Consider the following 27,920-nt stretch of genomic DNA (forward strand, 5'->3'; position numbering starts at 1 on the left):
CAAAACCCTTAGAGAAAAGGGGCCACAATAATTTGAATGCCACTTAGCGTAGGAAAACATTGTGATAAGAGATTAAGAAGACCAGCTTATGAACTACTTCCTAAAGCAATAAATATTCCTTCCCCAGTCACTAGAAATTTGGTTATTAAGACAAGAAACACAGATGAGAGAAAGAGTAAGAATGACAGAAGGCCAAAGCCTCAGGTCAAGGTAAGATTAGGAAAGAGAAATTTGGGGTTCATTCAGATCCTTCCTTCATATAGTATTTACAAACAAACTTTTTGGGCACCTGAGTGGCTCAGTTGGCAAAGCATGCAACCCTTGATCTCAGAGTCATAAGTTCAAGCCCCCATGTTGGGTGCGAAGCCTACTTTAAAAAAAGAATGGTTAAAAAAAAAAAAACAAACTTTCCCTCTACCTTCCTTTTTGTCCTTCCCCTTCACATTATTTTCAGTAATAGTGCTTTGCCAATTCTCAGATGTCCAAACACTATAGAATGCCAGGGAGCCGGCATTCTGTTGTCCGGGGGCACATATTATATAGGTCCCTTCATTTTGCCTCTTGTGTCTAAAAAAATCCTTGTAAACATCACTTTTCAGTGTTGTTAATTTAATGAGTCGTTCCTAATTCAAAGCCTCTACCTCAATCTTAATGTGAGAATTAGTAAAATAACACTAAACCATTTTAAATTTGGGAAAGGCAGGCACTCTGAAAACATGAGATATTGCTGTTTGAATTGGTAAAAACACAACTTAAACCTTGTTTCTTTAGGAAGTTTTGAGACCAAAGACCATAACGGAACACACTTAGGAGCTTGCTTCAAGACTATGTCGCCCCCCCCATTCCATTCCTTTCCCTACTACTACATTTTTGTATGCTATTGTAAACTCCTTCACCATCTGACCAAGACATTTCCTAATGACCAGTTGCAACAATTTGGCTTTATCCCATTCCTAAGCAATGGTAGGGCTACATCATGAAATTAATTCCTAGAAGTCACAAAACAAGGTTTTGACATGAGGGGACATCCCTCAGTTAGAGTTCCCTTCTGGATGAGATACTGGAGGCCTTGTTGCAGGGAATTCTTGGGAGAAAACAATAGGAGGATGAGGGATTGTGATGGGTTCTTTCCCCCCTAAAGAAAAATATCAGTAACCCTGTTGACAGTGTAAAGCAGTGTTTCTATCTGGGGTCAAGGCCAGAGCAATGAACACCTTATCCCATTCATCCTCTTCCTCTGATAAAGCACCGGCCAGTACTGTAAAGTCTTTTTTCAGAAGAGCCTAGTGGCCCTTTTTTTTTTTTTTTAAGCGCTTGAAAAAGAAAGGGACAAAGGACAACTGGAATTAAGAGGATTTCCAGTCTGTTCTGGTGGCTTGTCCAGAAGGATGCTTCAGTTCCTGCTTCTCACCTGCCTCTTCATCACAATCACACCTGTATCACCAATGGGTGAGTCTTGGCACAACGAACTTTTTGTTGTAGGAATTTGCTATTATGTCCAGATTAAGAGTTAGGTTCCAGTATCTTAAATACTGGTTCTAGAATAGTGTAAAAATCTATGATACCTACAATAGATATATTTTCATAGAATTTCTGTTTCATGTTCCGATTAGCCTCTTGCCTGGACATCCAGAATTTCCATGGACCTGCCATATCCAACAGCTTTCCACTAGCTAAATATTTCTTGGAGTACATGTAAAAAGAATTACAACTTTTTTTATATTATAGGCACTTGTATAATTCCAACTTTGAAAGCAGAAATATAATTTTTAGAGTTGAGGATAGAGTTTTTATTCTTTTTTTTTTATTTTTTTTATTTTTTTTTTAATTTTTCTTTTTATTTATTTATGATAGTCACAGAGAGAGAGAGAGAGAGGCAGAGACACAGGCAGAGGGAGAAGCAGGCTCCATGCACCGGGAGCCTGATGTGGGATTCGATCCCGGGTCTCCAGGATCGCGCCCTGGGCCAAAGGCAGGCGCCAAACCGCTGCGCCACCCAGGGATCCCAGAGTTTTTATTCTTTAATGAATACCAAGCACTGAATGAAAGCTCTATCCCCATGAAAGGCACAGATCTGGATAAATCAAACTTCTCGGTCTGGACATCTGAAAAATATGACTTTTGCATAGAATCTTAAACTCTTTCCCTTTTTGGGTTGGCACAAAAGTGGCCAACAAGGCAAAACAAAGTTTCAATTGCAGTTACTAACACATTTCTCCTTTTTCCAGTAGAATTTAAGTTCTAATTGGAAGTGAGAGAAGGTTGAGATGGACAGAGCCATGCTTTTTGGCACTTTGGCATTTCTCTGTTTAATTGACCCCAATTTATTTCTCCAGGGTAACTCAGGTCTTGCTCTAACACCTTTAAGGATACCTATTAAAAATGGACTTTGAGACCCTAGAAGATGTGAAAATTAGGGTAATATGGTTTCCTGGATGGGATCCTGGAATAAAGACACAGGCAAGAAAAAAAAGGAAATCTAAACTATGGACTTGAGTTAATAATAATGTATCTCTAGTGGATCATTAATTGTGGAAAAGATACCACCCCAGTGTATGGTGTTTCATAACAGGGGAAACTGGGCACCAAGTATATGGAAACTCTTTGTACTATTTTCTCAAGTATGTCCTAAATCTAAAACATAAAAAAAAAAAAGTCTATTAGAAAAAGTCTTGAACTAAGTTTAATCACGCTGTATCTGCTGCCAATAACTAGACAAGACTTGCCTAAGCAAAGGCTGCCCCCCACCACCCCTCAACTTCCACTGCCCTTTCTTCTTATTTTTAATTGCTTACCCTTCCTCTAGTACCTCTTGTTCCCATCATAGATCTCCCTCCCAGACCTTTTTTATTTTATTAATTTTTTTGTAGCCCTTCTAGGATGTTTGACTCAACGCCAAAAGTGAGATAAAGAGAAACTCTGAGCGCTGGGGAGCAGGGAGGGGGCCTACCCTGGGAGGAGAGGGGAAGGGAGAGAAAAGGAGAGGAAGGGAGGGAGAGGAGGGGAGGGAGCAGAAAGCAAAGGGGGAGAGGGGGACGGAGGGAGAGGGAAGGAAGGGCACCCGGAGCTTCAGGACCCAGCTGGAGGGGCCGAGTCGCCTCCACCTGCTGGGCTGGGCCAGAGGGGCAGGGTCCCTCCGCACGTGGCTCCGCACTTGGCTGCGAGGGGCCGGTCCTGGGGGACACACACCGGGGCCCTTGGGGGACACACCGACGGCCCTGGGGGACACACACCGACGGCCCTGGGGGGACACACCGACGCCCCTGGGGGGACACACACCGACGCACCTGGGGGACACACACACCGACGCCCCGGGGGGACACACACACCGACGGCCCTAGGGACACACACACCGACGCCCCTGGGGGACACACACCGACGGCCCTTGGGGGACACACACCGACGCCCCTGGGGGGACACACACCGACGCCCCTGGGAGACACACACACCGACGCCCCTGGGGGACACACACACCGACGCACCTGGGAGACACACACACCGACGCCCCGGGGGGACACACACACCGACGCCCCTGGGGGACACACACCGACGCCCCTGGGGGACACACACACCGACGGCCCTAGGGACACACACACCGACGGCCCTGGGAGACACACACACCGACGCCCCTGGGGGACACACACCGACGCCCCTGGGGGGACACACACCGACGCCCCTGGGAGACACACACACCGACGCCCCTGGGGGACACACACACCGACGCACCTGGGAGACACACACACCGACGCCCCGGGGGGACACACACACCGACGCCCCTGGGGGACACACACACCGACGCCCCTGGGGGACACACACCGCCGCCCCTGGGGGACACACACACCGACGCCCCTGGGGGACACACACCGACGGCCCTTGGGGGACACACAGCGGCGCCCCTGCGGGACCCGGTCAAGGCCGAGCAGCCCCCAGGCCGGCCCGACAGCAGGGCGGGGCTGGCGCCTCCGGGAGGACCGCCCAGTTAGGGAGCGCGCGGGGCGCCCGGTCCCGGCTTCCAGGCTCGGCACCGAGACCCTGAGGCGAGCCTGCCCGGGCCTGGGTATGAGAGGACTGAAGGGGCTATTCAGACGGACCGGTTATTTATGTTAGAAAATATTGCGTGGATGACTTAAAAAATATATTTATTTTACAGAAGATAGTCGATGACGTCCTGTCACCTATTTGTGCCATCAGTCCCCCTTCAATGAGAGGAAGTGAACTTTTAACAGAGAGCACAAGAAATGACAGTTAAGTTTAAGGAAAGACTTTATAAATCATGAAATAGTTATTGAGGGAGGTTTAGGGATTTCTGCAAAAGCCATTAAGAGTTGAGTACCTAACCATTTCTTGTAAAATTAGAGCCAAGGAGATCAACCAAATATTTCTATGAATTTATAATCACCTGCGAAATTGCCCTGGAAACCTGGCTTCTGAAGAGAACTGCAGCTGGGAGGACAGATGAGAGAATTTTTCTTGTTTGAGAGGAGAGACAGTCTCTTTGAGGACATTTCCTGCCCTCAAGTGACATCAGATATGGTCTAGGGCACAGCTGGGATATATCTCAGGGACCTTTTTTTTTTTTTTTAAGATTTTATTTATTCATTCATGAGAGACTCAGAGAGGTAGGCAGAGTGAGAAGCAGGCTCCCTGTGGGGACACTGATGCGGGACTCGATCTCAGGACCCTGGGATCACCACCTGAGCTGAAGCCAGATGCTCAACCACTGAGCTGCCCAGGCACCTCTCTCAGGGACATTGTAAAAGAAAGAGAGTGTCTCCTGCCATGTGCAACTCTGCAAATGTGTTATTTCCAGAAAATGCCATAGCCCACTTATTTCCTGTCCCAAACCGTCATATTCTCTTCGGGACCATTAGCACCAGGCTACACCCTCCTCTACACGTGATTGAATTTAGAGAGTGAACTGGAGTTTGAAACATAGACTGGGAAAATCCAAAATACTTTCTAGACAACTTAAATTTTATGATCATGGCCCATCCACATTTAATTATCACGCAGTATCTGCTAAAACTGTATTTTCTGCCTATAAAATGTATCGGCCTTAATGTGAATTCCCTGCCTACAGTGTCAGGCAAGTCGGCCTCATGTGTGTTACAAAGGATAGTACTCTCTGGCTAGGGTTCCTTTCCAGAATTTGTTGGCTTTATAGAGTCTTCATAAGGACAAACCACCCATATTAATTCAATGTTTCCCTGAAATTGAGGGAAACTGAGAATATTGGGGATACTGGTGTCTTTAGTCATTATAATTTTTTTTATAAGATCCATGTGATTTTACGCATTAAAAATGCAAGCTTGAGAAATTAGGCTCTCTTATAAATAGTGATGCCATGGCTGATTGTTTATATACAAAGTTCATATTTTCAATAAGCTGATGGCAAATGTACCGACATTCACTTAGAGAATATCTTTGGTAATAATTTGCCAATATGCTGTATATTTCAAAACAGCAGACATCTGCCAGAGGCATTTTCCTTTTCAGTGGAATGAGCTATACACCTTATTAACAAGACAAACTTTCCAATAGTGCAAAATTTCATCTACAGTCTGGCGTACAAATGACCATCTAAACACTTTTTGAGAATTTCCAAAGACGAAGAGCTTACAACACTGTGATACAGCCTCTCCATTATACCACAGCTGAACTAAAATGTGCTCCCCCAGTGGTCTGTTCTTGCTTTTATAACAGAGAACCTAGATTTGTGAGAACTGGTGCATGCTCTTCAGTCTTTTTTTCCTCCAAACTATAGTTCTCAGGTTCTTCCCCAGTTAGTAATTTTTAGACTCCCTTCCAAGTCTGGTCACTTTTCTCTGGACACCAGGTTTGTCCATACTTTCGTGTAATATAGTCTCCAGGTGAACACAATATTCAGAATATTTTCTGAGAGCTACCGAGTTCAGTGAGACTATAATCCTAACCTCCCTTGGTCTGATCAACTATCCTTCTATCAAATGATTACTCTGGATAAAAAGTTTAGTCCAACAGTAACACTAACCCTTAAACAGATTCGAAATAATTTTGTAAAAGGCATTTATAAAACCTGTTTCAGTCAATTTGAGGGGGATTTTAGATTATTTCTTTCTTTAAAAAAAAAAAAAAAAAAAACAGCTAAAATGTAAGACCAAGAAGGTGGACTCAGCAGGCTCCTGCCATTGTAGTTTGAGACATCACAAGGTGCCTTTTCATTCCCAGCCCTAGATCCTTGTTCTGCTTACATCAGTTTGAATGAGCCATGGAGGAACACTGACCATCAGTTGGATGAGTCTCAAGGTTCTCCTCTATGTGACAACCATGTGGATGGGGAGTGGTACCGCTTCACAGGCATGGCGGGGGATGCCATGCCCACCTTCTGCATACCGGAAAATCACTGTGGAACCCATGCGCCTGTCTGGCTCAATGGCAGCCACCCTCTTGAGGGTGATGGCATTGTGCAACGCCAGGCCTGTGCAAGCTTCAATGGGAACTGCTGCCTCTGGAACACCACAGTGGAGGTCAAGGCTTGCCCGGGAGGCTACTATGTGTATCGTCTGACCAAGCCGAGTGTCTGTTTTCATGTCTACTGTGGTCGTGAGTACCTTCTCTGTGCTCCTTTTCCTCCCCTGTGAGGGCCATAGAGCGCATCAGAAAAATGCGCTATGAAATTCAGGATAGTATTTCACAGTCTGAATAACATTGATTTAGGGCCCCAGATAACTTCAGATTGTGAGAGGGAAAGGAGCTATGACTCTGGTCAGTTCTATTTTATTTTGTCATTGTTCTGTTCAAACAAAACATTAGAAAATGGGATATTGACTTGGGTTATCTAGATAATGGATTTCCAACCTTTTTGAATATGGAGGACCCTTTCTTAAAATATGTATCAGACACCCATAGGGTACCGTCGTGCGTAGTATCCATTGATTCTTAAAAATGATATGTAATGAGAAAAGCGAATTTGAGATCAGTAATATTTTAAAATGAATTTTTGTGTTAATCCCACCAAAATCTATAGGCATTAAAGAAAACATGGTACATAGAAGAGTGGGGCATAATATTTATTTAATCTCCAGCTCACGTTTGGTGAGGTTTTAAATTTGCAGAAACTCTATCACGAAAAAAAAAAAAGAAAGAAAGAAACTCTATCACCCATGGATCTCAAGTTGAGAATCATTGATCTGAGTGACAGATGTCCCAGGCACTCTCTCTTTCCATTGGGTTACATAGACCCTGAACAATGAGAACTCTCTTGATGTTGTCTAGGAACTCAGACTTCATGACTGAACTCGTGAGGCTCCCTCACGAATGAAAGTGCCCTCTGGTCCTCACCCCTCATGAAAAGTTGGCTTCATCCTTCCACAGATTTTTATGACATCTGCGATGAAGACTGCCATGGCAGCTGTGTGGACACCAGTGAGTGCACATGCTCTCCGGGAACTGTGCTAGGCCCCGACAGGCAGACATGCCTCGGTAAGAAACTCATCTTGACGTGGAAACAGGCCATTAGATCAAAAGGACAAACTCAAAACTTCCTGAGTCAGAGCTCTGTAGTTTATCTAGTCTGTGTCTCTAAACACTTACAATGGGGTTTGCCTTTTTAGTTCATGACTGAACTAAATTTATATTGTGTGTAGGAACAGTCTAGAATTGCACAGTCCAGTACAGCAAACCCTAGCTGTGTGTGGCTGTGGAGCTCTTGATGTGTGACTGAAAAAAATTTTATTTTACCTAATTTTTAAATTTTTATTTATTTATTTATTCATGAGAGACACACAGAAAGAGGCAGAGACATAGGCAGAGGGAGAAGCAGGCTCGGAGCCTGATGTGGTGATCATGCCCTGAGCCAAAGGCAGATGCTTAACCACTGAGCCAGCCAGGTGCCCTGTAATTTTACCTAATTTTAATATAAAAACGGATGCTTGACTCAGTTGTTGGAAAATTAAAAATGTTTGGGACAACTTGAGTAACCAACTGTAAATTTTATGACTAAATACTGATCAAGTATTTCCAATCAAAATTAGCATCCAAATTGAGATGTGCTATAAGTATAAAATATACACTTGATTCATTCAAAAAAGAATGAAAAATATCTCTATAATTTTAATAATGATTTTATATTGAGATGAAATATTTTAGATGTACTGAATTAAATGTATTATTAGAATTTTTTTTTGTATTATTAGAATTTTTTAATGTGACTACTAGAAAATATTAAATTACTTATGTGGCTTGCTTTGTATTTCTGTTGGGTGGCTTTGATCTAGAATTATCTAAGGACATAGTTCTATGGCTTCACTGAAATGATTACGGTTTCTCTGAGTACAAGAAAGGGGAGTCAGAATATTTTCTAGGAAATCTAAAGTTGTCTCCTTGTAAATGTGTTGTTGTCTGTAATTGGAAGAAAATAGAGTTGAAAAACCCAAGAATGAAGATCATATCTTTTCCCATTATGAAACCTTTTGTATTCAGATTCAAATAGATTTAAAACACACTCAGAGAGAAAGGGAGGACTGGCTGATACCCACCTCCTCAAGAGGAATAGTAACTGGTCAGAATGGAATGGAGATTAGATGGAAAAGTATATAAAAAAGATTCTTATTTTAGAAAAGCTTTTGTTCTTCAGCCTCCTTAATGAACCCCATGGACCATCCTATGGAGCATGTTTATGCCCCCCATACCAACTGTTAGGGCTCTTATGTGATGGACTTTGTGTCATTTAATGCTAAGGTTTGGGATAAAGGGGAGGATGGTTCCTGTAATCTTCCCCAACCTCCCTTCTTCCACCCTCCTGCCCTCCTTCACTCTGTCTTTCTCTCTCTGTCTCTGTCTCTCTCTGTCTCTGTCTTTGTCTCTCTCATGCACACACACATGCACAAACACACCTACACAGTGTGCTTGGCAAATATTTGATGTCATTTTAAGGCAGGCTTTGTTTCATCATTCAGCTTTTGGGATTTTTCTTATTTTTTGTTTTTTAAATATTTATTTATTTGAAAGAAAGCATACACGCCAATGGGGGAGGGGCAGAGGGAGAGAATCTCCAGGAGTGTGGAGCCCTACATGGGGCTTGATCCCACCACCCAGGTGCCCCTCAGCCTTAATGGGTCCCAAATTAAACAGCATGAAAAGTATCCAATGAAATGTCTAGCTCTCTGTCCTCCATTTGTGGTATTTCTCTGTTCTCCAACCCCATCTCAGGTAAACTCTTTTATTATATTTTTTCTAAAGATTTTATTTATTTATTTGACAGAGAGAGAGAGCACAAGCAGGGGGAGCAGCAGGCAGAGGGAGAAGCAGGCTGTACGCTGAGCAGGGAGCCCAATGTGGGGCTCCATCGCAGGACCTGGGGATCCAGGCGCCCCTCTTATATTATTTTCTTATGTGTGCTCCCTGGGTTTCTTCAGGCAGATATAAAAAAATGCAAATATATATGTTTATTTACTGCCCTTTCCTTATGCCAAAGGTTACATATCATACACATCTCTTGCTTAACAATTTATCTTGAACATTGTTGCCCAGCAGTGCATAGGGGAAAACCCCCAGTTCCTACCTAAGGTCTGTCTATTTCAGGGGGGTCATGAATTCCCTAAAATCAAAGGCAAAGTTTTGTGTTAATGTGCATTATGTCAGTTTTCCTTTATTTTTTCTTAAAAGTAACAATTTTAATTCTTTATTTTAAATTATGTAAATTTTTTCAGGCAGAGAGAAGAGTAAAGGAAAATAATACTACAGGATTTCTGGCCAGGATGATAAAATTATATAAATCATGTACCCTGATTTAACTATAGTTCATTTTTTTCCTTTTTCTTTCTTTTTTTTTTTTTTTAATTTTTTTTTTTAATTTTTATTTATTTATGATAGTCACAGAGAGAGAGAGAGAGAGGCAGAGACACAGGCAGAGGGAGAAGCAGGCTCCATGCACCGGGAGCCCGATGTGGGATTCGATCCCGGGTCTCCAGGATCGCGCCCTGGGCCAAAGGCAGGCGCCAAACCGCTGCGCCACCCAGGGATCCCTTCCTTTTTCTTTCTAATAAAATTTTACAAATACAAATAAAGCCATCTCACTCCATCTCCTTTTTCATTTTCCTATTTCATCCTCCAGGGGTAATCACTATTGTGAAGTCAGTGTATATTCTTCTGGTGCATGTTTTTATGCTTTTATCATTTTTGTACGTACCCTAACAATACAGAGTGTTGTTTTTATGTTCTTAAAATTTACATTAAAATGATTCTCCACGTGTGAGATTTTCTCTAGAGCATACCCATAAAAGTGGAATTGCTGGGACACAGAGTATCTAAGGCTGTAAATGATAATAAATTCCCAAGTAACAACAGCTTAAGTCAGTAGAAGGGTATTACTCTCTCACATTAAAAAAGAAAAAATCGGTCTCAAGGTAAATTGTCCAAGCTTGGAACAGAGTGTGGCCACATCTGGGAGAGCTGCAACCGCTTTCCAGGCAGTAGTGGCTCCAATGAAGAATCTACTCTTAACCACTACATTTCTCATTTCTACAAGTTCTATGTTTGTTTGGTTTCAATTCCTCCTTGTCTTTTCTTTTCTTTTTTCATTTTATTTAAATTCAATTTGCCAACATATAGTATAACACCCAGGGCTCATCTCATTGCCTTGTCTTTTTGCACGCTCCTTTATCTTGGTTACTATCCTTTCTTCTACCTGTTTAGTGATTTTTAAAATCCTTGCAACATGGATTTTTCTGGATTATTCTGTTATCTCCAGCTCAAAGCCTCCCATTTGTAATCTTGCTGAGTCATTCTCATGGTGGATCATTTCCTCCTGTGTAGTGTTTTGTGGCAAACCACCTTCTGTTGTAATTGTGTTTCTGTGGAGCTTCTCTGACCACCTGGTTTGTGGAAGTTTGACTACAGAGCAGTTTTTCAGATGCTTCTATCAGGTATCATAGAAGCTTCATTGGTCCAGGCCAAGTTTTTAAAAAGATTTTTAAAATTTATTTGTTTGTTTACTTATTCATAAGAGACACAGAGATAGAGGCAGAGACACAGGCAGAGGGAGAAGTAGGCTCCCCACAGGGAGCCCAATGCAGGACTCAATCCCAGGACCCTGGGATCACGCCCTGAGCCAAAGGCAGATGTCTAACCACTGAGCCACCCAGGTGCCCTGGTCCAGGCCCAATTTTATACCAATTTCTCAGCTTTAAGATAAGTTTATACTTCACCCGTGGCAAGGCCTGACTTCGGGTTCCTGTTGTTCATGAAGGGTTTTCTCTCCCCTAGAGCCTCAGAGAGAGCTTGCTTACTGCGTCCATGGGCCTTGGGGCAAAGTTCTACTCCTCCATTCATTGTGGGGATATCTTTTCTGGGGTCCTGGATTTAAGTAAGGTTTCAATTGCAGCTCATCACTTCCTCTGGGCCCAAGGCCATGCCTTCTGTCACCCCGTGGGTGTTTAAATCCCAACCCTCAAACCCCAACCCCAAGCTATGATACATTTAGTTCCCAAGCTTCCCTTTCCTTATAGAAGGAAGAGGATCGACATTTGTTCCCAGCTATGCATTTTCTTATAGCAAGAGTCCATATCCTTCATTAGATTCTTAAAAGGTTAACAATCCTTGCTTAAGTACAGTGTAGGAATATTCCCATATTTAAAATAGACTTCAAGGGCAGTTGTTCATGTTATAACAGAAGACTGCTTCACACAAAATTTTATCAGCTATTTACTTCTGTGATGTAAATGCCTTTGATGTATTTAAAACACAGTCTGATTTATAAGGCTATATTTATTTAGCAAATCTTCAGGAACTCACTGGAGTAAATGATAGTCACCAATACAAAAAAAAAAAAAAAAAAAAGAAAAGAAAAGGTGAATCCAGGTAACAAAAGAAACATCATTTCCCTTCAGTTTTGCTCTTAGAAGGGAATTAATTGGCAAACAACTAAGTGCCTTGTACTCCAGCAGAGGGCAGATGGACAAATAACTTGGTTGAGGAGATCAAGTTGATGGAAGTAATTATAAGGATTATAGCAAAGGAGTTGTATCAACAGGCTCTGAAAATGTGAAGATTCTGCTAAGGGGCTTGGGAAAAGATTGTGTTGCTCAGCAGTATGTAAATGGTGTGGTTTCTCTTCTACAGATGAAAATGAATGTGAGCAAAACAATGGTGGCTGCAGTGAGATTTGTGTAAACCTGAAAAATTCATATCGCTGTGAGTGTGGGGTTGGCCGTGTGCTAAGAAGTGATGGCAAGACATGTGAAGGTGAGAATGGCCAAGAAGGGATTCAGATCAAGAGCTCGAACTAAGCCATTGACTTATTCTTTGACTGATGTTCATGAAACTGTCCAATGTTAGAAAAGAGTCAAGGTTGGGCTGTGTAAAAAAATGACAAAAGGGGTTCACCGATGTTGAGGACGGTAATGTTGCAAGCAGAATTCAGTGTTGATTTTATCTTCAAGATTTAACAGGAAGGAGTTGTTGCATTTTGCAAGAGGCAGAAAGCCACCTAAAACAAAAAAAAGTAATCTCTACCCTTAACATGCTGCTCGAACTCACAGTCCCAGGATCAACAGTCAGTCACAGGCTCTACAGACTCTTGATCTGTTTTGATTTGGGAAATAAAAATAGGATATTATGTGTTTCTCAAACATTAATATACCTGTAAATCATCTGGGATCTTTTTAAAATGCAGATGCTGATTCAGAAGGTCTGGGGTCAGGGAGAGAATGCATTTCTAAATAATTTCTAGGTGACACCTCTGCTGCAGATCCCAGAGCATACCTGGAGTAGCAAGAAATAGAGGTGGTAGCAAAATTGGTTTCTCAAACATTCCTGCTTAGAAGAATCACCCAGATGCTTTCACACCTGGCTCTTCCCCGGCTTCTCTCCTGGAAGCTTCGTTTAGTGGGGCAAAATGGGCCTTACAATTTGTGTTTTTACCAAGTTCCATTAGGTGAGTCTTACCATCTTGAAAGTTTGGAAAACTAGTTCACATGAAGCCTTTTTTACCCCCTCTGTGCTTTGCATTTATTGGAGATTAATACACTTTGGGGGAAATAAGTAACATTATCTTTTATTCTTGAAGTTTTTATTTATTTATTTATGTATTTATTTGAGAGAGACAGAACATGAGTGGGGTGGCGGGGGGGAAGTAAGAAGAGAATCTCAAGCAGACTCTGGCATTGAGTGTGGAACCCCATACGGGGCTCAATCCCACAACCCTTAGATCACAACCTGAGCCAAAACCAAGAGTCATGTGTTCAACTGGGACCCCACATTATCTATTTTTAATAGCAGGAATGCTATGTACATATTATATGATTAAGTAATAAAAATAATTTGTAATGTATGTCAAATAGCTGAAATTTGTGACAACAATATGAAATTTAGAAAATGTCCCTTCTGTAAGGCACATTTGCCCTTGCAAATTATCAAAACTAAAATGTCATCATTTCTACTTAATTAAGTCTGAATCTCATGATGTTGGGAGTTGAGGAATCAAAAGAAGAAAAAAAAACCTTTTTGCAGATTATATAAAGAGATAAATGGCTTAATTATTATTATTTCAGAGGACATATGATTTGTCCCTGAGACTAATTGAATTTGTGGTATAATACTGCTTATAAGAGTTCACTTTATTCGAGTTATAGTCAATATAATAAAATACTACCCCAAAAGGAAAAATTATGACTAGTTCCCACAATTTATTCTATGCAACCAAGTTTGCATTATTCACTAAGGACCATTAGCCAGAATATTAAATTACTGTCCCTTATAACAAGACTAGGTGTACTTTAATTTTTATCGAATACAGGTAATGTCCTGAATCTTCCTTAAATCTTAATTATTTTATGTAATAATCTTTGCATATTTGAATATTAAAATGTTCCATGAGGAACATTTGTAATTATTCATGAGCTTTTTATTGGAAGTATTACTGTTAATCCTCATATAATTTTAAAACCTAATAGTCACAATTGAAAAGTGTTTTCACAGAGGATAAAATTTGTACATAAGTTATACTTTAGCGTTAAGGTTTATATTTGAAACCCTTAAATTAAATTATTTTTTAAAGATTTATTTATTTATTTTAGAGAGAGGACAGCACAGTGGGAGAGGGGGAAGGGGCAGAGGGAGAGAGAATCTCACAGACTCCCCACTTAGTGAGGAGCCCCATGGAGGGGTCCATCTCATAACCTTGAGATCATGACCTGAGCCAAAATTAAGAGTTACTCTCAACCGACTGAGCCATCCTGGTGTCCCTGAAACCTTAAGTTTTATTGACAGTTCAAACATAATTGTTTTTACAGACTAACCAACTAATCTTTGGTTAGTCTGTAAAATAATTATATCTTTTTTTAAAAAGTGGCTCTTTTTAATTTTAAGTAATTTGTATTATTTTGTCTCATTATGAAAGTTATGTTCATAGAAGAAAATATTGGAGTAGTAAATGAAAGATAACTAAAGTGACCCACAATCCCACTTGCCAGATCTATCCAAACATTTTGGAATACCTTCATGCAAGACTTAAGTCCTGTAAGCCAACCTAGTATTTCAATTTTTGTGCTTTGCAGTTTTAGGCTTGGAAATACCCTAAGTGAACATTGACTCCAACTCCTTCCTTTTACAAAGATTGAAATATGAAATATGAAATTGAGACACAGAGAAATTAAATGACTTAAAGATTATTTTTATGTACTCATTTTAATATTTATTTATTTTTTTAGAGAGAGAGCACATATGTGAGCAGGAGGAGGGATAAAGGGAGAAGGAGAGAATCCCAAACAGACTCCCCACTGAGTGTGGAGCCCTACGTAGTGCTCGATTTCATGACCCTGAGATCACGACCAAAGACAAAACCAAGAGTCAGATGTTCAACAGACTGAGCCACGCAGTTGCCCCAGGAAGATCATTTTTAGGAAAAAAAATTCCTATTAATGTTGATTTTAACATTTTATAGTATATTTTTATGCTGTCATCTACATTGTTATATGTCGTTTTCAGCTTTTTAAAAACCCATAGCAGTACTTTTATCATTTTTAAGTATCCAGATTTATTAACAGGTCATAGCCTAATCTTTCTTAAGTTTTGCAAGGATTAATTCACTGTAAATTTACACTCTGTATATGTTTCACCCCAGTTAATTCATCCCCAGTTAATTTATTGATGTTCCAAAGAACTAATTTTTTTTTACTATTTTTGAACTGAGAATTATTGAGAATTATAACTATAACTGGAAATCAGTTCAAATCTTTCCTTAAGCAGCTGAGATGATTGAAAAGCATCCCCTTTATTTATCTTACCCCTAGAACAGGGGCAGCAAACTTTTTCTATGTAGGCCAAATAGTAGGCATTTTAGGCTGTGCAGATCAAATGGAATCTGTTGCAACTGTTCAAGTCTACCATGTAGTGAGAAAGCCCTCATAGACAATAGGTGAATGAATGGATGTGGCTGTGTGCCAGTAAAACTTCCAAGGGCGTGTAGCAGGCCAGAGTTTGATGACTCCTGACCTAGAAGATAATTCCAGAGCCCACAAAGGTCATTAATTTTTCTCTACTAACTATGAAATCATATGGTAGTCTCTTTAGTTTTCAGTTGAATCCTTTTTTCTTGTCCACTTGTTGAGTATGCTTTTTGAAAATGCAAGACTTTTTACTTTTTTTTTTTTTTTTTTTGGTGGAGCTTGAACTCATGACCCTGAGATCATGACCTGAGCTAAGATCAAGAGTTGGATGCTTAACTAACTGAGCCACCTAGGCGCCCTCAAAAAATGCAAAACTTTTTAAAAGGAAACTTAAAAACTGCCTCGAAAGAGGAATGTAGCAAAGAGCTTGATAGAGTAGACCCTCTTAGTGTGTTATCCAGGCCTCATTTTTATAGTGTGCTGTCAGCCCAAAACATATATCCCAGGCAATCCGACCAACTGGCAATAACTAAATGATCCATCTAGCTAGTCTAGTTGAATTTATGTTTTGTCAGTCTCCTTTATATTTGTAATATTCTATAAAATTTCAAAATGGGTACATTAAATGTTACAGCAGTTAAGAAATGACTTTTGGGTCTTCCTCCCCAAAACTGTACTGTAACCATGAGAAAAACAAACAAATCCAGATTGAAGGACATTCTACAAAATGACCAGATGAAGAGGCTAGAGCTTTGGATGTTGTAAGATTGCTCTTTGCAGCTATCACATTGAATAAACATTTTTTTGTGGGTTTCCCTACATGACTCAGTGACTGAGTTAGGCCCCAGTGACACTGTGATGAGTCAGGTGTATTCCCTGATGCCAAGTGCTATCCCAAGAACCAGAATTTTCAGGGAAGAGGCCTGCAGGATCATTCCCTTTTCTTTTGGTTTTATTGCAGACATTGAAGGATGTCACAGTAACAACGGTGGTTGCAGCCACCTGTGCCTGGTGTCTGAGAAGGGCTATCAATGTGAATGTCCCCGGGGCTTGGTGCTATCTGAGGATAACCACACATGCCAAGGTAGTACATGGATGGGCTCAACCTCTGTTCCCCCTCCACACAAATCTCCCTGCCTTCCTCACTCAAGTGTGTTAAAATTCTCATCTTTTAGAATATCAGCTTTTTCAGCAGTGTGTATCCCTATAGCTTTACTCTGGGGTCATTCAAAAGAGAAGCTCTCTAAGAAAATATTACCAAAAAGTTAATTTTCCTTCACTTTTTAAAGATATTGTGGTTTAAAAAAACATACAACAAAAAACTGACCATCTAAACCAATTCTAAATGTATAGTTTAGTAGTGTTACATATGTTCACATTGTTATGCAACAGATTTCCAGAATTTTTTTATCTTGCAAAACTGAAACTCTATATCCATGAAACAACAATTCTCCATTCCTTCTCCCTCGACCCCCACCATGGTTGGCAACCACTATCTATTTTCTATTTCTATGAAGTCTACTACTTCAGACACCTCATGTAAGTGAGATCATATAGTGTTTGTCTTTTTGTGATTGATTTACTTCACTTAGCATAACATCCACCAGGTTCATCCATGTTGTAGTGTATGACAGGATTTCCTTCCTTCATAAGGCTAAATAATATTCCACTGTGTATATATACCACCTTTTATTTAGCCATTCATCCATTGACAGGCACTTGAGTTACTTCTGTGGCTACGATATTGTGAATAATGTTGCTATGAACAGGTGTGTGCAGGTATCTATTTGAGATAACTACTTTCAATTCTTTTTGGATATATACCCAGAAATGAGATTGCTGGATTGTACAGTTTCCTTTGCTTTTTACTTGTGATTTTTTTCTCTAATTTCTATTATTAGTAGTACAACTGGTAGTTCATTTTGAAGCCTTAGACATTGATGTAGTTCATCTCTTTTCTAACAGATACTTGGGTGGTGAAACTAAGTTGAAAGTCTTAGGAAACTGATTCTTCTACCTACAATTACAATATGAGCATCAACAACCCTCTGAGAACTATTTTCTGGAAATCTAGTAATTTATGTCCAGAATCTTAACTCATTCATCTAGCAAATATTTAATGAGCATCTACCTCTGATTTCTTTATACTGTCATTGTTGATATATCCTCACATATTTTTTGACAGTACCCATAAATATTCCTTTTAGGGTATTTGTAGAGCCGGGAAAGTGAACACAGGAATGCTAAAGAAAAGCAATCCTTTTCATATTAAGTTCAAGTGGAATTTATAGTCAGCATTTATGGTTTACTGAACAATGCAAGGACAATTTGGAACTCTTCCCCAAGTGCACTAACGTTGTTTTTATTACCTCTGTTTTATGAGACATAATTAATGGTAAAGTCAAAGCAGTACTGTTATGTAATTTAAGCCTATATCAAAGCAGTATTTTTTCTGTATTGCCAATAAATTTTTTTGTGCTAAAAGTTAATCCTTTAGGTGGTTCAGTTCATGGAACCATGCTACCCATATTTTGAAATAAATGTTGAATCGAAACTTGAATGCAATATTTCCTCAGTGGGGAATCAATGTATTTGAGGAGCAATTATTTGACCACAACCCGGGGAGTTAGGAGTCCTGGTTTTATTCACCAGCTTGTTTTGAGCCTCACAAATTTCCTTGAGGATAGAACAAAAAGCTCAAGTTGTGTGAGGGTAAAATTATTTCTTCTAGAAGCCTTCCTTATCCTTCTTCCCATTCAGATTTCCAAATTCTGACAGTACCCCCTTTCCGCCGCAGTCCCCGTGCTGTGCAAGTCGAATACCATTGAAGTGAGCATCCCCAGGGACCTGGTTGGCGGTCTGGAGCTCTTCCTGACCAACACCTCCTGCCGAGGAGTGTCCAATGGCACCCATGTCAACATCCTCTTCTCCCTCAAGACATGTGGCACAGTGGTTGATGTAGGTTCTTCCTGGAGGACTCTTGGGGAATGACCAAAAGCCAGTTATTTGGGAGGTAGTGGACAAAGGTCTGCAATGTGGCTTGTCATAGATGAAATATTTCCGCATGAAAGGATGGAGCTCAAAAAACCATTTGCCATTCGTTTAACACATGTATTATTGAGCTTCTACCGTGGTCCTGGCACCGTGAGCAAGGGAGGTAAGAATTCTGCTCTTTCTGTTCTTCGATAGTCCTATCTCCCCAATATGAGCAGACATTTTCCTGAGCGCATCAGCACCAGGACTGGCAGGCTGGTTGCATCTCCTCTGACCAATTATTTTACTTGAAAGAAAGCAACTGATATAGATGAAGGTTCGTTTACAAGGTAACAAATGAACTCAAGTGTTGAACTTGAGGTAGAGGGAAGAGGTTTGTGCTTCCCTCATCCAAGAATGTGCGTTGGAGTCTAAGGGATACATGAAATAAGATTCCTAATTTTGGGGGACACAAGCAGTAGTATTGAGATGACAACACACACAAGAAATAAGAAACAGGGGTACAGGTGACAGGTGTTGTCCCAGTCTGGGAAAGGACAAACACTGGAGCAGTCATGACAAGGAGGACTTGACCTGGGGTGGAAGCCTGGGTGTGGCTTATACAGAGAGGAAAAGAGAGGGCATTTCATAGGGGAAACAAGTGAGCCGGCCTCAGATATGGGACTATTTAGGGCCGAGTGAACGGGCGGGGCAGACTGACTGGCAAGGAACCCACTTTGGAAAGGGAAACTGGAAAAGTTGGAGGTGGAGGGTGGGGATGACCATGCTTCCAGAGCTCTGCCTTGTGTGCAAGGGTGAGTCGTTTGGGCTTTGTTCCATAGAGTGAGGTTTCTGGTATTGTTGTGATGAAATCAGAAGTGTGTGAGATGATAGAAAAGAAAGCCGGGGAGACCTGGATACAGGAGATCAGGGCAGAGGTTCTTGCGACCATTTGGTTACACCAATATTTATTTATTGAATCTGATGAAGAGAAAATCAGAGAGCTAATTAGACTTGGGGAAAGACATGGAGGTGGTATCTCAGGAGAAGGGGGTCCCACTTCAGGCAAATTGTGTTTGTAGTATCTGAGGATAATCAAGTGGAAATGCCCAGTGGTGGGTTGGAATTGCTAGCACCTGGGGGAGCAGACAAAGCTGGAGATAAAGAGCTGAAAGTCATCTGCCTAAATGTGGCAGCCGAAGCTTTGCCTGTGGATGAGTTCAGCACAAGGTCAGGCTGCAGCCTGATCAGCAGGTCTAGGATTCCAGAAAAAAAAATGATGTGAAGAAGCCATTCTTTCCTAAAATACCAGAGCTTTGAATTTGCTGATTCTGCATAGTTCAGGTTTAATGAGTAATACTCCAAAGGAATGTGTGGGTTGACCATGAAGTAGTATATAAAACTCTGAACGGTCAGAACATCTTGCTAAAAAGAGAGGAGTTTTGTTTTGTTTTGTTTTGTTTTGTTTTTTAAGGCTTCAGGCCTCAGCAACCAAATCTCTAATTGTTTTGATGTAAATAGAAGTTTGGAGAATGTGACAGTCAAGAGTGGAGTGGGGTGGGGGCTGGGGTGGGAAGGTAGGATGGGGGGGTGAGGGGGAACTCTACAGAAATAGACATAAAATCTTTTTCTTCTGCTGTCCCTGGCCTGGCTCAGGTGGTAAATGACAAGATTGTGGCAAGCAACCTCGTGACAGGCCTACCCAAGCAGACCCCAGGGAGCAGCGGGGATATTATTATCCGAACCAGCAAACTGCTGATCCCGGTGACCTGCGAGTTTCCACGCCTGTACACCATTTCCGAAGGATATGTTCCCAACCTTCGAAATGCCCCATTGGAAATCATGGGCCGAAGTCATGGAATCTTCCCATTCACTCTGGAGATCTTCAAGGACAATGAGTTTGAGGAGCCTTACCGGGAAGCTTTGCCCACCCTCAAGCTTCGAGACTCCCTCTACTTTGGCATTGAGCCTGTGGTGCACGTGAATGGCTTAGAGAGCCTGGTGGAGAGCTGCTTTGCCACCCCCACCTCCAAGATCGATGAGATCCTGAAGTACTACCTCATCCAGGATGGGTAATTATGCTGCTTACATGATTTATTATCCCCAGTTCACATCCGACTTCTGAGCGCACAAGCATACTTGGTCGTTTCCTAAAACAACAGGACACTTTTGTGAGCTCCTAATTGGCTCAGAAACCATTTATTGACGTTGGAGGTAAAAACTGGTGAGGGAGCGGGGATCGAGAATAACTCCAAGGGGTCTGGCATGGATGACCAACTAGATGCCATTAACCCGGAAGGCTGTAAGCAGAAGAGCAGATTCGAGGTGAAATATTGAATATGATAATTCTGTATAATAGTATTGAATTGGAAAGGCCTACAGCATACATGGGAAGAGAAGTTCAGTCAAGTTGGAAATGTGTATCAGACCCAGGAGGGCTAGAGGTAAGGGAACAAGAGTCATCCCTGTTCTATTTGAAACAGGACTGACTAACCTGTTCAGAAAGAGGGTAGAGCATGAATACTGAGCATGGTGGAAGGCTGATAAGTGCAAGGGGATGAGGAAGTGGAAGCAGCAGATGTAGATGCCTCTTTTAAGAAGCTTGGTAGTGAGGGAGAAAGAGGAAATATTTGGAAGGTTTTAGAAGAAAGGTCAAGTGAAATTTGTTTTTTGATTTCTTGTTTTATACGAAGGAGATTTCCTTATTTCCTAAGGATCCCTGGATTGAGAACTGTGCATCCCACGGGACCATTGGAAGCCTAGCAGTTGTCACACCCATTGCTTATATTCCCAGGAAAATTACACTCAAACCCCAAACTCATGAGAGAATCTTATCAATTTCTTCCTTGTTCTCAATGTCAGATGGGACATAGCTCAGGTAGGGTCAGGACCTGCAGCTCAATGAAAGGGAAATGGTCTGACAAGAGCACCACATGGGTCATGCCCTTTGCGAATTGGCCTGATGGACTCTGAAAGGTCTATTTAGTTTTTATCTACTGGATCTCTCACCACAAGCATCCTCCACCTGCTACTGTCAATCTCTTGCACAGTGATGTTCAACCTTGAAGTACATGGGATCAACTAAGAGGCTTCTTCTTTTTTTTTTTTTTTTTTTTTTTATGATAGTCACACAGAGAGAGAGAGAGAGAGAGGCAGAGACACAGGCAGAGGGAGAAGCAGGCTCCATGCACCGGGAGCCTGACGTGGGACTCGATCCCGGGTCTCCAGGATCGCGCCCTGGGCCAAAGGCAGGCGCTAAACCGCTGTACCACCCAGGGATCCCCTAAGAGGCTTTTGTAGAACTCGCAGTACCCCAAACTTTTTCTCTCTGTTCTACTCTTACCATCTTAATTCCAGGCCTTAACCTTTCACCTCACAACTAAAACAGCCTCCCAATAACCCCCTAGATCCCAAATCTCAAATCTCAGCTCTCAGAGTCCCTGGGTAACCAGTCAAAAGGAAAATAAATTTTAAAAATTAGAAAAAAAATATATATGTACTCAAATCCCTGCTGAAAACCTTTAATGAGTCTTGATTTCCTTTGGTTGGTAAATTTCACTGTTTACCAGCAGGAATACTTCTAGCCTCAGATTTCTATAGCCTCCTTAGCTTGTTTTCGGAAGACGGAAAATTTCTCACTCTTCTTTGGATGGCCAGTAATAGGTCTCACAAGGGTCTGTAGTTCTTTGGATTTCTTGCCATCTTATAGTTACCTCTACAAGGTTTTAAAATGAATAGTAGAAGTATCATGTTTTATTTCTTTTTTTTTAAGGAATGGATCTCCTTTAAGGGGGGGAATAGATTCGGGTTCTTTTTTTTTCTTTTTACAGCTTTATTGGAGTACCATTCTCATACAAATGAGCATACACATCGAAAGTGTACAGTTTGGTAAGTTCTGGTGTATACATTCATGAAGCCATCACTACAATCAAGATAGGGAACATTTCTTTCATTCCAAGAGTCTTCTCCTACTCCTGTATTTACTTTTTGGAAAAGTAAATGTATAATCATAACCCACTGGAAAAAAACATGTAATCTACAATCTCTGTAGAGCTTGTAAAGTTTATTTCTGTATTTGTTATTCAGATGCTCAGTTAAGGACTATATACTTTCAATTTTAGACAGTTCTGAGAAGCTGTACTATTTAATTTTGTAGCCCTTAGCACATACGGAAAAGCAACAATGACAACAACAAAAAAGAGCTGCAGGAGAAATTAAAATGCATAAAAGCCAGAGGCAAGAACTCAAAAACGCAGCAGCAGAGGTCTATTTAGTAAACAGGCAAATAGTCCCATCTCTAGCACAATTATGGATAGTACCAGAAGGGTGTCTGTGAGAATTCCTCAAGATAAAATCTAACTCTGAGCCTGACTCACCTCACCTCACCTCACCCTCTGCCCTCTGCCCTCTCCAGTTTCTGCTCCCAGCAAAGGGAACTACTCTAACTCTATTGTTCTTATAAACTCTATTGTCTTTTACACCCTCCTCATCCCACCTGCTATTTCCTCTGCCTGAAATCTTCTTTCCCTTTTTTTTTTTTTTTTTTAAGATTTATTTATCCATGAGAGACACAGAGAGAGGCAGAGACATAGGCAGAAGGAGAAACAGGCTCCCAGCAGGGAGCCCGGTGCAGAACTTGATCCCAGGACCCCAGGATCATGCCCTGGGCCAAAGGCAGATGCTCCACCGCTGAGCCACCCAGGTGCCCTCTTCTTCCCCTTTTCTTCCAGCTTAAGTCTTACTGTTCCTTCCAGATTCAGCAAGACTTCTTTCCTCCATGAAGCCTTCTTTGATTCCTTCCACCCTGAGCTAGAAATTTCCCTTCCTTCTCTTTCCTTCTCAATGTCTGGCCTATACTAAGAACCATTGAATAGTTGCCAGATGAACTATTGAATGAACATTTATCATAATAATCATTTGAGGCAAGTCCAGAACCCTAAAATAAACATAATGCAGTGTGCTTACATTTATAAATTGTTTGATTATTCATTGTCCTCGGCTTACATTTAAATCAGGCCGTTTCCCCCTGATATTTAACACAGCTCATTCAAGAGGTCGCTCCAGTTTTGGCTGGCACGTGCTCTGAAAATACAAAGTAACAATACAGGCGAAGGCAAAGTAGAATTCGAAAGTTAACCTCCAGACAAAGAAATTTATTGAATGCCAAAGTGAATTACTGGACAACTTTTGGGTGATTGATTATTTTGGATTATCCTATACCATCATTACTTTCTTTTAACACAGGAGCTTGGAGGTGATGAACCAGCCTTGTCTAATCAAAGCAAACACCAACTCAAGAGCCAGAATTTGTCCTGGGTTCTGTAATATATATCACCCTGAAACAACTCTTTCTTCCTCTTTTTTTCTTTTAAAGAAAAACAATGGTATTTTGGGGTATAAATAAATTGGAAATGGTGAGGCACTTAGATAAAAAGAGCCATTTTAATATCATGTTACCATTTTTGTCCTAGATACAGACTATAAACTCCTTGACATCACAGACCATATTATTCATCTTTATATCCTCTGCAGCTCCCAGCCAGAGTGTGTTGCACAGACTAGATATATGATAGGTATTTATTATAGAACATAATCAAAAGATGATATAAATTAACTTTACCTCAGGAAAATGAAAATGAGTACATAAATACAAGAAATAACAGAAACCGTGTTATATATTTAGATCCTATTCAGTTCAGGGGAATATGGTACTAGGGGTAATATAAATAACAATGCCTTATTTTTAAACAACTTTATTGGATTTTTCAACTGCACTGAAATAGCACTTAGCAATGAACTAGAAAGTGGTCTGTAAACATGTGGAGCAAGGATCCAGTTTCATAGACTTTTATTTCTGATCCCTACGTTTTTTTCCTGGCCTGGTAAACAAGAACTATTAGGTATCCAGAAAAAGGAAAATACATTCAGGGGGTGGAAATTGTTCTTTTAAAATTCAGAATGGGAAAGATGACACAAGTGTAATCCCTAGCCTGTAAGGAGAAAATGTTCATCAAATACTAAACCTTGGTCTCAAAATCAAGAATCAATAACACTTCTTTTTCCCAGCTAACCCTGAGGTGAGCCTAGGAGTCACTGTTAGCAGTAGACATGAAATGAAAACCTCAAAACCCTATCAAACTACAACTTAGCATTAAATCTGGGGAAAGAAGAAGTAGAGCAATTTGCAGGCGACTGAACTTTCCCAATAAAACCAGTTATTCCCTCTGGAACTTAAATCTTTATGCAGTTCTGTGATGCACAAATTGGGATTTGCTCACCTTTAAGCCTCCTTCGGGGGTTAGTGTATATTAGGTGTCCAATAAATATTTATGAAATCTAATTAAGTAAAGCCTTCTCAACCCCATAATCAAGTATGTGAACACAGGATTCCTGCGATATGTTACAAATGAAAATGCAGCCTTTCAAAGATGTCTTCATTTCAAAAGCTATCTTTGAAATAAATGTGGTTGCTGTTGCTAATGCTTCAATGCATTGGCATATCAAGATCCTTGTGCCCAGCTTGTGGGTACAGAGAATGAGAGATGGGAAAGGCAGTATTAATGAGCAGGGCTGTACCTGAAGATGCCTTTGCAGGGAGGGAATTTCATTTTTCCTTCATTCTCGAAAAGCTTGAATGCAGCCCAGCCTCCTCCACCCAGTTAGCCTCTCTTTGGGCCAAACACATTGGTCTGGATTGTTTTTCCACCTCTGTTGAAACGATCAAGTCCTTATGTGCTTTCCTGTCCTGCTTTCAGCTGTGTTTCAGATGACTCAGTGAAGCAGTACACGTCACGGGACCACCTAGCAAAGCACTTCCAGGTCCCTGTCTTCAAGTTTGTGGGCAAAGACCACAAGGTGAGCTGAACACCTTTACCTTGTAACACCCCCACCCCCACCCCCAGACCTGAGCGTCCTTTCTTGGTTTGCCAATTTGTTGACATTCTCTGTGAGCCCACAGTAGGGATCTGTGTTACCTCTATGAAAAACATTGTAGAACTGGCCAGCTAGAAGCTTAATACCTACCTTCATGAAGGTATTAACACAGTTATCTGCCTCACTTCCAATAAAATTGTTGTTTTTTCAAAGAAAATAATATAGGGTCATAATTTGATTTTCTTTTATGTTTTATAAAACTTTTATTTTATATAAGTCATTTCTATGCCCAATGTGGGGTTCAAACCCACAACCCTGAGATCAAAATCTGGGCTGAGATCAGGAATCAGACACCTAACAGACTGAGCCACCCAGACATAGGATCATAATTTTAAATTGTTGTGGGTAGGTATGGTTGTAAAAGCCTGTGTGGTAGTCATATGGCAAAGGATATGGGCAGAAAATTCACAGAATAGGCAAAGAGTGAATTGTCCAGTGAAAACTACTTAAAATGTCAAAATAATTATAAGACACTATTTTATGCATATTAAATTGATAAAAATTATAAATCACAGTGCTTTTGCAGAGTTATAGGGGAAAGTATACAGTGGCAGTATAAATGGGTATAGTTTCTGGAAAGTTATATGATAATATGTAGTAACAGCCATAAAATCATCATATTCTTTTATCTAAAAATTCTAATTCTGACAATTTCTCAAAAACAAGCAAAAGAAGAGAAACAAGATTTGTTGGATGTTATAGAGCATTGTTACATGGAGAATGAGAAAAAGCCCCCAAACAGGGCTACTATATATCAATTAGTGCAATATTAAGCAGTTATTCAAATGAAAAATATAGAAAAAGAAGATAATTAAAAATCATTTATCATAACAGTTAACATGCATGTTGAATATGCTACTTTTTTTAAAAGTATACATACAACAGAGGTTATAAGAGGCTGTAGATAGTATGTTAAGGTGGAGACTGTTTTGTTTTTTCAGTAGAGCTGTTGAAACATTTAAACCAAAGGAAGTTTAAGAGCCAACAATCTTTTCCACGCTGCATTTAAGTGAATTCATGTCCTTTCCAGTTACATCACTGTTCCAGAACAGCTGCTAACCATGATGGCCTCATCAAGTAGGCAGCATGCTTTGGGAGGTAACTTATAGGAAGAAGCTTGGACAAAGGACTTGTTATTTGACACTGAAGCATGTGAGCACCGATGTTTTTCCTAGACCTTGAAGTGAAGAATGAGGATGTTAACGTTATTAGGTGTTCCCTTCTCGAAGGTCTGTCCCTGCGCAAAGGCAGGAGCTGTGCATGTGAGGGTTAGATCACCACGTGACTCAGTGTGTGTGCCCACCTGATGAATGGTGTGAATCTGGGCAAGTTCTCTAAACTAGGTCTCGGTTTCCTCATCTATAAAATGGGGATGCCAGCATCTACCTCAAAGGGTTTGTTGTTTAGATGAAATGAGGTATTATATATGAAACATCTGGTACAGCATCTGGCTTCCAGAAAGGGGCAGCTGTTGTCACTATATTTATTAATTATAATTATGGTCTTTCCAGGAAGTGTTTCTGCACTGCCAGGTCCTCGTCTGTGGCCGGCTGGACGAGCATTCCCGCTGTGCCCAGGGCTGCCACCGGAGAATGCGTCGTGAGGCAGTGGATGGAGAGGACACAGCTGGTCCACAGAGCCAGATGCTGACAGGCGGCCCCATCAGCATCGACTGGGAGGACTAAGAGCACCCAACACCCAACTCCTGGCTTTGGGCTGCCCACCTCTGTGGAGCTTCTCCCCATGGCCTCTGAGAACATCAGTCAACACCCTAGAACATGGCACTTCTTTAAACCTCACACTGTGGGTTTAGACCGACTCCCAGAACTGACTCATTCTGAGTCTGGCCCCTGGGTCAGGAGAGGTCACTTCACTACTGATGCCCTGACCCACATGGGGCTTCATCCTCCTGATGCCAGAGAGTAGCAGTTCACCCCACTTCCCACATTTCTTTCCTACAATAAAACATCTAGTATAGGATGCAGTAGGACCACTAAAATCAAGAGTTGGGTATGATATTTCAAACTACAAACTTAAAGTAAATTAAATAGTTGCTTGAAATTATGACTTAAATATCCAATGATTACTTAAATATGTAAATAATAATTATGCTCTGAAATTTTTTTTCTTTTCCTTTTTTTCCCCCTTTTTCTCCCCCCCATCCCGCTCTGAAATTTCAATTCAAATACAGAATAGTTATAGGGGATTTGGAAGTTTATCAATATGTGTGTACTAAAAATTACTATTTGATTTTCCTCTTGCACGTTTTCTTTTGATATTTTTATATTAAGTGAAATATATTCAATTAATAAATATTAATAAATTTATTAATGTCCAACGTGCCTCAGTGGCACAGTCGGTTATGCATCTGACTCTTGGTTTTGGCTCAGGTTGTGATCTCAGGGTTGTGAGATCAAGCCCTGCCTTGGGCTTTGTTCAGCATGGAGTCTGCTTAAGATTCTCCCTCCCTTATCCTATCCCTCCTTCCCCACCCCTCTCTAAAATAAATAAATAAATCTTTTAAAAAAAATTTATTAACATGCTTAAGTTGTTCAATGACTGAACTATAGACAAAGTTAAAATTTGGTACCGTATGCCCTGTTATTTGGCATCCTATGCCCTCAGACTAATGAAGCAATAGAAAAAGGT

General features: G+C 40.8%; 1 protein-coding gene across 1 annotated transcript; it reads left to right on the top strand.

Moving 5' to 3' along the window:
* The first annotated feature begins 1,317 nt into the window (after positions 1-1,317).
* OIT3 (oncoprotein induced transcript 3) lies at positions 1,318-27,805 on the top strand. Its single transcript, XM_025434774.3, has 9 exons — positions 1,318-1,449; positions 6,208-6,582; positions 7,354-7,461; positions 12,100-12,222; positions 16,327-16,449; positions 18,163-18,323; positions 19,995-20,410; positions 25,094-25,193; positions 26,783-27,805. Exons 1-9 carry the CDS (start codon positions 1,389-1,391, stop codon positions 26,954-26,956), a joined length of 1,641 nt encoding a protein of 546 aa, XP_025290559.1. The 5' UTR covers positions 1,318-1,388; the 3' UTR covers positions 26,957-27,805.
* The last annotated feature ends 115 nt before the right edge of the window (positions 27,806-27,920 follow it).

The sequence above is a fragment of the Canis lupus genome, chromosome 4, assembly GCF_003254725.2.
Source record: "Canis lupus dingo isolate Sandy chromosome 4, ASM325472v2, whole genome shotgun sequence".
NCBI lineage: Eukaryota > Metazoa > Chordata > Mammalia > Carnivora > Canidae > Canis > Canis lupus.